The sequence below is a fragment of the Labeo rohita genome, chromosome 17, assembly GCF_022985175.1.
Source record: "Labeo rohita strain BAU-BD-2019 chromosome 17, IGBB_LRoh.1.0, whole genome shotgun sequence".
In the NCBI taxonomy this organism is placed as follows: Eukaryota; Metazoa; Chordata; class Actinopteri; order Cypriniformes; family Cyprinidae; genus Labeo; species Labeo rohita.
In genome coordinates, this window is record NC_066885.1 from 3,345,124 (window position 1) to 3,357,950 (window position 12,827).

The following is a 12,827-nucleotide window of genomic DNA, read 5'->3' on the forward strand; positions in this document are numbered from 1 at the left end:
TCCGTTGTTGTTTTTCCTTCATGCTTGATGGTTTTATTCCTCCATTCCAGCCTTTTACTTGCACAAACAAATGTCATCATATGCTGTGTGCTTGGATCTCAGAAGGTCTGAAAATCACTGTTTCTCTTCTTTCTCTTGTTCTACAGAAATGTTGAAGGAATTGAACCAGCAGCGGAGAGAGAAAGAGTTTACAGACCTGAAAATAATTGTTGAAGGCAAAGAGTTTGAAGTCCATCAAAATGTTCTAGCTTCCTGCAGCTTGTATTTCAAGGACATGGTGAAAAGGTTTGCTTTCCTCCCGTCCTTGATCTATTCTGTTCTTTTCGTAGGGTGCATTTGTGTCGCCTCCTTTTCCCTCCCCGTCTCTTGCAGGTCTGAAGACATCGGTTCCCGTCACAGGGCCAGTAGCCATTCTGTCTGTCCCACCGACGAATGTATTTCGCTGCTTTAAAAGGTCGTGGCGTCGACCGATCTGACCCTTTCATCTCCATTTACTAAGTGCGCCGGTTTGCATTTTAATGGGCGAAGAAGTTCCATGACTGGGGGTTTTGGTTTTAAATGCTTTGTAAATGTCAAAACAAATGAAAGGCAGATTTTAGGGATGCGTTTGGCATATTGGATCAGCGCTGCGCTCGGCTGTCTGTGTCAAGTGCTTAGACGGAATGTTCTAGTCGTTCCAATTCACCTTTTACCTGCTGTGACTCGCTCCGTATCTCGGCGGAAATTCACACGCCGCTTTGAGCGCGCCGGCGAGATTAAGGGAGCTGCGCGGGTCTCGTTTATGCTTCGGGAAACTCTGTTTCTTGCCGACTTTGCCATCTCGTATCGTCGCTGATCTCAGCAGTCGGGTGTCCCGGAGCCGTAAGACTGACTGGATGTTATTTATGAGGAAAACCTGATACTGAATCATGTATACAGGCAAAGAAATACAACTCCAGAATCTGTTGAACATGTATCAGGTGACCTTCTGGTGAACCTGTGAGGCAAATATTGCCACATTTACTGCAAATTCATATTTTTGACATGCAAATGAGCTTTGCGCAAACTTTTTGCAGTGCATTTGTGGTGAACTGTTGTAGCTAACCTTTAAAATATTTATTTACTATGAGTGATTGGTGCCTTTTCTTAGATAGCAGAAATAGTGGAAATATGAACATAAAATCTAAAGAATGGGAAAAAAATAGTCTCTCTTCATCTAATTTTTCATATATTACTTTTACAAACTGTTTTTCATAGCTAGATAATAAATAGTAGTCAGAAAAATCAAGTTTATTGAATTTTCCAACAAAATATATGTATAAAAAAAGTTTTTATATGCTTTTTGCATATCATATTTGATCCATAAGGCCTTTATGGCTCATATATTATGATATAGTGAGAATATGGAGGTAAAACAGCTAAAATACACTATTTGGTGCAGATGCTGATATTTATATGAAATTCTGATAGCTTGAAATCAGTGAGGTCTTTAACAATATAGCAGATACTTATATAAATTGTATAAATATCAGTTTTCACTCTATGTCTCCAATAATATGTCTTCGTAAAAAGATATTTAAATGATCAAAACATATAATGCAGTGCAATACAGTGATGATTGAGAGATGAACAAATACGTTCCTCAAAAGTCTGATTATAATATATTTGATACATTTGAATTTTTTTTTTTTTTTAATGATTTATGGATAAACCATGTGGTAAACCTAAGTTGCTTCAGTCTGAGTGTTTATCTTCTAGTATAGAAGTTATTGTTAAGTTTACTTCATAAAAATCAGTAAAGATTTCAACAGCATAAAGACACGTGAACCACGTGAAGGTGGACGTTTGTTGAGTTTTTTTATTGGTCATTTAAATGTCTTACAAATGTGCATATCATAAATTATACAGCAGGCTTTATAGGTTTAATGTGTTGTTGAATGAAAGCGCACAGCAGTACAACCGATTGCACGCGTGTGTTGTTCATCTCTCCCTCTCAGCCTCGTTTCAGTCACATCAAATTAAACACAAACCAGGGCGCTGAACACAGAGAACAAACAGATTTCAGTTGGCTTGGCATGTGAAATTGCAGTAATGCTTTCATATTCCCGTCTGATATATATTGTGATGCATCTACTCCAGCTTGAAGGCCAGACTGTGCCTGGGAATCCCGGGCGGTTGATTGTGAATTTAGTCCAGGTCGAGTTGAACTATCTCAAGAGCAGCAGCAATGAAAACTGCATTAGGAGCAATAACTCAGAAGTTTGTTCTCGGTGAAGCACAAAATGTGCTGATACACCTCGCAAAGCGATTTGAGTTCCACTGCCTCTGGAAGCACAGAAACAAGGGGCTCTGGATGGGGAATTTCATACTTTCATTGACATCTAGATTGTCTTTTTTAAAAATGTAGAGAAAAAGAGCATTTCTGTAAAACCTAGTGAGCTACCAAGGCAGCATCCTAACTGATCTGGAACACGTCGTGCACATGGGACTCACAAAATGATTGTAATTGACCTTGACGTTATCATGTTGAATAACAGTTAATGATTCACAAAAATGCATTTATGCTTTATGCATTGTGTATTTATTTATGCACACTTATTTTGACTTATTAGTTCATTTATTGATACATTTATTTACACATTTATCCATTTATGCATGCATTTATGGATTGATGCATTTATATGCTTTTTTTGTATTTTTGCTTTTTATATTTTTGCGTTTATGAATTTATTTCATGCATGCATGCATTTATGCGTATATGCTTTTTTGTATTTATGCGTTCATTTTATGCACATGGGTTTATTTATGCATTCATTTATTTGCTTTTATTTGTTTTATTTATGCACGCATCCATTCATGGATTTATGCAATTATGTATGCATTTATAAATTTATTTTTGCACATGCGTTTATGCACGTGTTTAACACATACATTAGTTTATTTGCAATTTATTTATGCATTAACACATTTATTTATAGATTTATGCATGTATATATACATTTAATTAATTGTTTATGCATTCATTTATTTTTATGTTTACAATTGTTTGTAGTAAGCGTATGTTATATGTGACCCTGTCTGTGAAATCAGGCTAAAGTCTCTCAATCTTATAACAAGCATCAAAGTTTGATTTCAACCATTAATTTCACAATGATTTCAATCTTTGACTTTACTCAGTCAATATTATCAAGGCTACATTTTTCCAGAATGTTCTTTACCTTATGAAGGATGATTTTATGTAGAAAACAGAAAGTCGCCAAAAAAAAAAGACTTCACAGCCAGGGTGACATATGCACACACTATTTTTTTAAATAAATAATTTTCAGTTTGATTTGTATTTTTCGCTGAGCCTGTCACAATGCATTCTGGGATGGCGTTTTAGAAACCCGCATAATCTTGCGCATATGATGCCTGTAGGCGGCTCATTAGGTTACAGAGCAAAGCCATGCAAAGTCACATCATCGGCGTTCAGTTGAAAAATACATTAGCTCTGTGCGTTTCTTTATATTTGCACAAAGTCGAAAATATGTAACCTTGTCAAGAAGTATTAAAGCAATACGATGCATCTGAACAGGCAGTTCAATCCAGTTCAACTTCATAGAGTTCAGCTGGAAAGTTCAATCTGACGTTTATGTGCGTTTATGTACATAGAACTGTCTGAAAATTCACGCTACATTAAATCGAGAGTCAACAGCTTTGTTCGGCAGAATAAAATCAATGGCGTGTCATGATCCGTAAAGCAGCAGCATACTAAAGCGTTCAAAAAACACTCTTGCATTATTAATTTATCGTGCACTTCTAGTGGGGAAAATGTGAGTGGTCTTAGACTATTTCAGCATGATTATTTGCTTGTTTACACTTCAGACGTGCTTTATTAAAAATTGACTTCAATCTTTGAACTTTAAGGGAGGAAGGCCTGTATGATGAATATCAAATCTGAACGAAACATTGATCTTGAAAACGATCCATGCATTGGGCTGTAATCTGAGATTAATATCAGAGACGTCTGGCGGCCCTTTAATGAGCGAATCAGGCTGTCGTTATCAGGGTGCCCGTCATTTATATCAGTCAAACGGACCGTGTTTATCTAATCGTCTATAAAGAACACCTGCTGTATTTGTCGTTCTCAGAGAAAACGTGCATTAAAAAGTGATTCATCCATTTAGCAAATCATGCACTAAGTGGATCTGCGTTTGGATGTAATATATAGCCATTAACGCCGCCTCGTTCACGTCGATACAAGGCAGCGCCGCTTATGAAATTCACAATATCTCCAGAGATTCAGCCTGTCTGCTGGATTTTATTGAATATTTGTGCTTTGTTTCTGGCAGTGCATCCATCATGTTGCCACTTGCTGAGTGTTTTCACGTATATATTAGCATAGACACTTCGTTATTAGTCTGAGACGGATAGCTGGCGTTGAAGAGCCCACTTTAGTTTGACAACTCTTGATTTGTTTTGTTCTATTAAAATGGACACTTAACTCCGAAGGTCTAGTGGTTTGATACCCACTTGTCATTTTTTGCTGCTTTCTTTTGATCCTCTTAGCTTTTTGTGTCTGGAAGAAGAAATATAGACATGAGTTAAAGTGTAATTATTTTTAAGAAATATTGTGGAGTTAATATAATCCATTGTTTGGAGAGTGTAGTCATGATTATCATAATGACCAGTTATTCATGATTCACATTTTATTTATTTGTTTATGCATTTATATATGCATGGATCTGTTTATGAGTTTATGCATATGCATTTCCTTTTATTTCATTATTTTATGTTTATGTTTATGCATTAATTTATTTTGATTTTATGAATTTATTTATTCATTTATTTACACATATATTTACACATTCGTTTATGCATTTGTGCATATGCGTTTTTTCACCTGCTCAGGTGGTCTAGTCTAGTCGTTTTTTAGGAGTTTTGCAGCTGAAGGACCTGCAAACTACCATAGGTTGATGCCATAATCAGTAAATTATACATAAAGCATGTCTAGAAAAGTAGTTTCACCTAAAAAAAAAAAAAAAAAAAATGTTGTATAATGTTGTGCGACAGTCTGCATGTAATGTCAGCGAACACAGGAACAAAGCAAGCACTCACATTTATAGATTTTCAGACCGCTTTTTCTCTCAAGGACGTAGGCAAATGAGTCTGCTCGACATTTCCTGGAAAATAGGAAAAATGGAAATTGTGTCTATTTTAGAGACCCCTGTCATTCTTAAAAGGTTTCGGCCTCTTTGAGTGCTGTACTTTCATCACTGTATTTTCCCAGTCTAATCAATATAATAGTTGTAGTCAGCAGATAAAAAGAACAATTTTGATAACCATTTAAATTTTTTTTTTTTTTTTTTTTTCCCCCAGGGCAGACGTGTGTATACTTTTGTACAAGTTTGTTTTGTTTTGTTTGTTTATCTATTCTTGTGTTTATTTATGCATTCATTTATTTTCCATTTCATTTATTTTTATTTTGCATTTATTTATATATATATATATATATATATATATATATATATATATATATATATATATATATATATATATATATATATATATATATATATATATATAAAATAAAACATTTATAAATATGTTTTTATTTGTTTGTTTATTTGTGCATGTATTTATTCATGCGTATATATTTTTATTTTTTGTTAACTAAAAATGTATTAATTTCTTTCTTTATTTTTTATGTGTCTAATTATAGTTTTTAATGCACTTATTTTTATTCATTTATTTATTTGTGTTATATGTTATCTGTTTAGAGATTGTTTATTTAGTTATTTGAATTGTTGCAATGCATTCTGGGATCGCTATTAAGCATGCACGTGATGCTGCCTGAGAATATATCCAAAAGAAGGCGTTTTAGAAACCAGCATTATTATGCACATATAATGCACTCCTTCATTTTTTTTTCTCCCCTTTTGAGTGCCATACGTTCGTCATTGTATTTTCCCAGTCTAATCAATATAATAGTCAATATCAATATAATAGATTTTTTTTTTCAGGGCACACACGTGATCATACTTGAGAATTGAAAAAAAAATGGCCCAATAGCTCTTTTCTGAGCAGCATTGTTTGTGGAAATAGTGCGAGTGTGAGCGTGATCTCAGGGACAGAGAGAGGGCTGAATCTCTATTTTCTTTTTCTTTCTCACCTCTCAACGATCGACAACTTTTTGCCTTTTCTTTCTTAATATTTCTCCTCCTCCACTTACACCTGACAGCAATAAACTTTGCATTTTTGTTTTTCTTTTCAGGAGTAACATTTCTTGATTTTTCAGCCAGCGCCAGAGACACCCACCTCACCTCATACTCTGCCTTTTGCCTCCTCCAAGTCAAAGCTCTTATAACGACTAATGTCACCGTTCGTACGCAGGCCGTGTTGAACTCTGTTTTGGCAGGTGTTTGAAAGTAAATCCACGTCCCAGTCATGGAATGGTCCCTTTCCCTGTAGGATGGCTGCTGGTTCCCTGTGGCAGAACTGATTTTCTACCCCCTTCCTTTCCTTCCCTGCTTACATCTCGCTGTCTGTCTTTGTGTCTGTCACATGAAGTGTGTATTTGTCTGTGCTTGTGTTACAAATATATGTAGAATGTTAAACAATAGCTTACCCAAAAATGAACATTTGCTGAAAATCTGCACGCCATCCAAGATGTAGATGAGTTTGTTTCTTTATCAGATTTGGAGAAATGTAGCATTCCACTTGCTCACCAATGGATGCTCTGCAGTGAGTGGGTGCCGTCAGAATGAGAGTCCAAACAGCTGATAAAAGCATCACAAGTAATCCACAACACTCTAGTCCATCAGTTAACATCTTGAGAAGCCAACAGCTGGAGGTTTATAAGAAACAAATCCATTATTAAAGGAGAAGTCCACTTCCAGAACAAAAATTTACAGATAATGTACTCACCCACTTGTCATCCAAGATGTTCATGTCTTTCTTTCTTTCTTCAGTCATAAAGAAATTGTTTTTTGAGGAAAACATTCCAGGATTTTTCTCCATATAATGGACTGCCCCAAGTTTGAACTTCCAAAATGCAGTTTAAATGCGACCTAAAACGATCCCAAATGCGGTTGTAAATTGATCCTATCTAGTGAAACGATTAGTTATTTTCATTAAAAAAAAAAAAAAAATTAAATACTTTTTAATCTCAAACGCTCGTCTTGTCTTACTCTCCCTGAACTCTGTGTATTCTGGCTCAAGACAGTTAGGGTATGTCGAAAAACTCGAATTTTTTCCCTCAACTTCAAAAATCATTTCAAATTCATCCTACAACCCTGCAGAAGTATCGACCCAGTCTTTCCGAAGTGAACATGCAAAGAGCAAACACCCTTAACAAAAAAGGTATAACAGCAATATAGGACGATTTTGAAGTTGAAGGAGAACATGAGATGGGAATTTTTTGACATACCCTAACTATCATGAACTGGAAAAAAACAGAGTTCAGGGAGAGCAAGACAAGATGACCGTTTGACATTCAAAAGTATATAACTTTTATTAAGTTTTTGAAAATAACCGATCATTTCACTAGATAAGACCCTTCTTCCTCGGCTGCGATTTGTTTACAACCACATTTGGGATCGTTTGAAGCCACATTTAAACTACAATTTGGAAGTTCAAACTCTGGGCACCATAGCTGTACAATTATTGGAGAAAAATCCTGAAATGTTTTCCTCAAAAAACTATTTCTTTACAACTGAAGAAAGAAAGACATGAACATCTTAGATGACAAGTCCACTATATGAAAAAATTCCTAAAATGTTTTCCTTAAAAAAAACATAATTTTTGCGACTGAAGAAAGAAGAACATGAACATCGTGGATGTCAAGTGGGTGAGTACATTATCTGTACATTTTAGTTCTGGTAGTGGACTTCTCTTTTAAGGCATTTTTATTGTCACTTAAGTGTAATATATGTTTTTTACAGTGAAGAAATCATCTGGTCTGAATCAGCAGCGAAATATGCGCTGTTTACAAGTGAAAAACAGGTCAAAACAGCTCTAAACAAATATGTGGTTGGATTTTGTTGTGAGAGACAACAGATGATGAACTTTTTCTCTTAATAAATCACTATTATGGATTACAGACTCATATTTTGGCCAAAGTGACCGTTTAAAGTTAAAAATATTGTAATGATGAATTTATGTGATGGACTGGAGTGCGAATTACTTGTAGATTATTGTGATATTTTTATCAGCTGTTTGTACTCTCATTTTGACGGCACCCATTCACTGTGGAGGATCCATTGGTGAGTGACTCCAAATCTGACAAAGAAATAAACTCCTCTACATCTCTGATGGTCTGAGGATGAGGACATTTTCAGCAAATTTTTTGCTGTGGTTTATTTGTAGAGGAAATGTATGAATTTTTTAAAGCTAAAACACTTTGTTCTCTAAGTTTTGGTGCAGCATGAAAATGCACCCATTTTACTTTGATTATTTGGTTGCTTTTCTGAAAGCAACTTGATTTTATCCATCAGGGAAATGTGTTTGTCGTCCTGAGATGCTTGCAGACACCATTTTCTTACCACAATGCATTTTTTTTACAATTACATTTGCTGCTGATAGTAAGAAATTACACACTTCACCTTTAAAGCATGTGTCTCGAGTAGAATAGGAAGCGTTAGCCGAGGCAGAAGAGCGGTTATCATCATTATTATTATTTCCACCTCACTGCCATGTCTAACCGCTTGTTGGACGTGGTCGTCCATTAATGAAACATCATTATGAGCTTTTGTTTCTCGACACACCTTTGTCTTTTTGCAGCGTCCCTAATAATTGAGGTTTATAGGTTTAGTGTCTAAAGACGCGCACCCAAACAATGGCAGAAACCAAAGCCGCGGTGCGTCCGTCTGCCAATCAGCCCTCAGCCGATATGCTAAGCCAGCGGCCCTCTTCTAGACGGAGAGCAGCTCAATGCAGCAGCCAGGCAATCTGCACTCTCCATATGCCTTTAAACATGTATTATGCATGAAAATGCATAGCAGCTCACTCAAGTTTTTCCTCAAGCGCTGCTGTAGAGAAACTCACAGGCTTGACTTTGAGTCACACTCGCTGAACAGCTTTAGTTGATGCTCGTCCAAATGAGTCCATCTCACTTTGCACTGCTTGATAGGTTTTTAATTGTTTCTTAAAGGAAAAGTTCACTCGAAAAACGAACACTTATTTAATCAGCCTCATGTTGTGTTTTCAATGTAAAATTATTGTGAAATCTTCATGCAGTGATGTAGTAGTGACCATGTCAAACTCCAAAAAGGGCCATAAGATAGCCCTAATGTACTCAGTAGCCTTGTCAGCAGCGTGCCGACATATAGCGTATTTGCGCTACAGGCGTCCCAAGTGCGAATCCCGGCTCGCGGACCTTTCCCAGATCTTCCTCTCTTTCCCAGTTTGCAAAAAAAAAAAAAAAAAAAAAAAAAAAAAAAAAAAAAAGTCGTCCATACACGTCTTCTGAAGCGGTGTTATTTCAGTATTATTTATGAACTAAAATAGCATTTAAAATGTTTAAAATGTAAAATGTTTAGTTTACTTTTATTTAGTACTTGTTTTTATAATAATAAAAATAATATTTTTTTAAAAGTTTTTCATCTAATATTTATATTTTGTTTAAATTACGCTATATTTCAGTTAATTAGTTATTTCAATTTATTTCGGTTAACAATTTTTTTTTAATAGTAATAGTTTTTAGTTAACAGTAACAGCACTGTTTTGAAGTTGTACGATAGATTTGTGTGAGGAACAGACAAAAAGTTTTTATACCCTTAATCAATGTTTTGAATTAGCTTTTATTTTTATATTTTCAGTTATCATTATAATTTTAGTTTACATATTTAGTACCTGTAAATAAAAACTAATAAAAAATGTAATTTTATGTATTTTTCTTTAGGTTTAATTTATTTTTATTTCAATTTAGTGCTTGTTTTATTTCAGTTAGTTGCTAAGGCAGCATTTCTAATTTTTTTTTTAATGTTTAATGTATAAGTTTAAGAATTTTTATCTAATATTTATAATTTATAAAAGTTGTTATACGCTTAAAATAAAGTAGGCTACACATTTTTAATCAATATTTTGAATTGATTTTATTTTTATATTTTCAGTTTTCATTATAATTTTAGTTTACATTTTAGTAACTTAAACTAAAATTAAAATGAACACTAATAAAAATAAAAAAAAAAATGTGTATTTTTATTTAGGTTTAATTAATTTTTATTTAATGTATTTCTTATTTTATTTCAGTTTCTAAAGCATCGTTTCTCAATTTTTTTTCTGATGTTTAATGGTTAAGTTAAATTTTTTTCATCTAATATTTGTATTTTAATTCCGGTTTATTTCAGTTAACGAAAACCATTTTAATAGTTGTAGTTTTAGGTAACAATAACAGCACTGTCCTGAAGTCATATAATAGCTTTGTAGGAGAACCAGACCAGAAAGTTAAGTTGTTATACACTGAAAATACACAATTTTTTTTATTTATTTTTTTATTCACCCCTTCACCCCTTCACTTCAAGTTGCAATTGAGACACAAGCTGCAGGTGTCTGGTTTAACCTTCTTCATACTGTGTCCAGGTTATCGGGGGAGAACAGAAACGGTGAGAAGATGCAGCTGACAATGAGCAACATCAGTTCAGATGTTCTGGAGCTTCTCCTGGAGTTTGTTTACACCGGCTCCCTCATTATCGACTCGGCCAACGCCAAGACCTTACTGGAGGCGGCCAACAAGTTCCAGTTCAACACTTTCTGCAAAGTCTGTGTCTCCTTCCTCGGTAAGAACCTGCCAGATGAAATGTTTCCCCAGATATTTCACCAAAATCATGCAACTAACTGAGACACTAAATTGCATGCAGTTAATACAACCCAATATGCATTAGTTTGAAGTTTCAGACAGATTGCTCAGAGAAACGTGTCGCATCATGTCTGGTCAGAGAGAGGGTTTAAAAACGGTCATGCAAAACTGTTTTTGGTGGAAGTAACCTTGAGTAACATTGCAGAAGCACCTCAGGAAATAAATGCTGCAGTAAATGCAGAACATGACTGTAGTTCTCAATCTCTCATGGACAAATTATGGTAATAGGCTTTCTAATGAGTTTGTTTTTGTAGGTACTCTGAAATCTTGGAGTAATTTACTGGAACTTCATGGTGAAGCCGTGAGGGAATACGCTCATTATTCATTCTGTCCGTGTCTCACTCGCTCTTTTTGGATTCTGTTTCCCTGTTCAGAGCTGGAGGCTTGTGTTATGTTGATTGACACATGAGCACAACACACACATACACACACGCTCTGCTGTGGACTGAAGTGAATCAGAAATACAGTTGCTCATTACAGCAGTGGTAATGACTCGCGCGCTGCTTGCGAATCAGACGTCTTGACGGTTGATATGCAGTAATTTCTAGTAATCTGAATACTTGTCGTAATATTTTAGTCATATGTTGCACCAGGAGCCAGACTCTGAGGAGTCAATCCATACATATTTTAGCATGTAGATACTGTCTGGCGGCTCGGCACCATTCAGTACTGAATTGAGAATGTGGTTTACATGTCAATTCACCTTCAGAATTGGAATTGAGATGCTGTCTGTCTGACCGACTGACAGTCTATCTATATATCTACGTATTTATTTATTATTATGCCTTTGTAGTTTATTTTTAAAATATTTATTTAATGTAAAATAATACTTAAATATTCTTTTTCTAGTATTTTAATATTTATTTTATACATTGTTTTTAATTAATCAAATGTTTATTTTAATAATAAAAATATTCAAAAATATATTATAAATGTGTAAACAAGAATAATTAAGCAGTATTAGTGAAAGTTAATAACAATTATTGCACAAAACAAAACTGAAATGACAATATAAAATGTTCTGCTTGTAATTTTTCTGTTGCTATCTATCTATCTATCTATCTATCTATCTATCTATCTATCTATCTATCTATCTATCTAATCTCTATCTAAATTCATTTATTATTATGCCTGTGTAGTTTATTTTTACAATACTTATTTATTATTAAAATATTTATATATTTTAAAATATTTATAAATATTATTTTACAAATATTTTAGTATTTTAGACATTTTTTTTATTTGATCAAATTTAAAATTTAATATTCTAAATATTTCTATTTATATATGATTATTAATATTTATTACACCTCTGCATTTTATTTATATAAATGTTTTTTTTTCATATTTATTTTGTTTTTTCTTTCTAAATATATTTGTTATTATGTCTGTGTAGTTTATTTATAAAATATTATTTAAAAAAATATTTTAATATTTATTTTGTTTTAATTAGATAGATTTAAAAAAAAAAAAAATTATTTCTATTTATATATATGATTAATATTTATTATTACACCTGTGCATTTTTTAAATATAAATATTTTTCATATTTAATATGTTTGTTTTTTCCACTGAGCCTGTTTTTTATATAATAAATGTGTAAACAAGAATAATTAAGCAATATTAGGGAAAGTTAATAGTAATTATTGCACAAAACAAAATTGAAATGGCATGACAATAACAAAAATAATGTTCTAATTGTAGTAATTGTAATTTACTACATTAGGAATTGTAGTAAATTTTACTTTTCAGCATGAACAACACCATAAACATACATAATAAAACATGATATATTTACAGTAAAATTACTAGACATTTAGTGTTTGAACTGACTTTCAGATATTTATTTATTTATTTATTTTCAGCTCCTGTTATAAACTCATGTTTATACTAATATTTATAACATTAATTTTACATATAAAATCTACAAAATATATGTATTATAAATATACATTTATTACGCCTATGCGATATTTATTTATATAATTATTATTTTTTAAAAATGTATTTC

At 33.3% G+C, this 12,827-nt stretch overlaps 1 protein-coding gene across 1 annotated transcript in view; it reads left to right on the plus strand.

Annotated features, from left to right (window-relative positions):
* Positions 1 to 12,827, plus strand: part of LOC127180122 (kelch-like protein 29) — a 156,731-nt gene that overhangs the window by 53,743 nt on the left and 90,161 nt on the right. The window contains exons 6-7 of the mRNA XM_051134083.1: positions 147 to 285; positions 10,540 to 10,736. Coding sequence (XP_050990040.1) covers positions 147 to 285; positions 10,540 to 10,736 — 336 coding nt within the window. The remainder of the gene's footprint in view (positions 1 to 146; positions 286 to 10,539; positions 10,737 to 12,827) is intronic.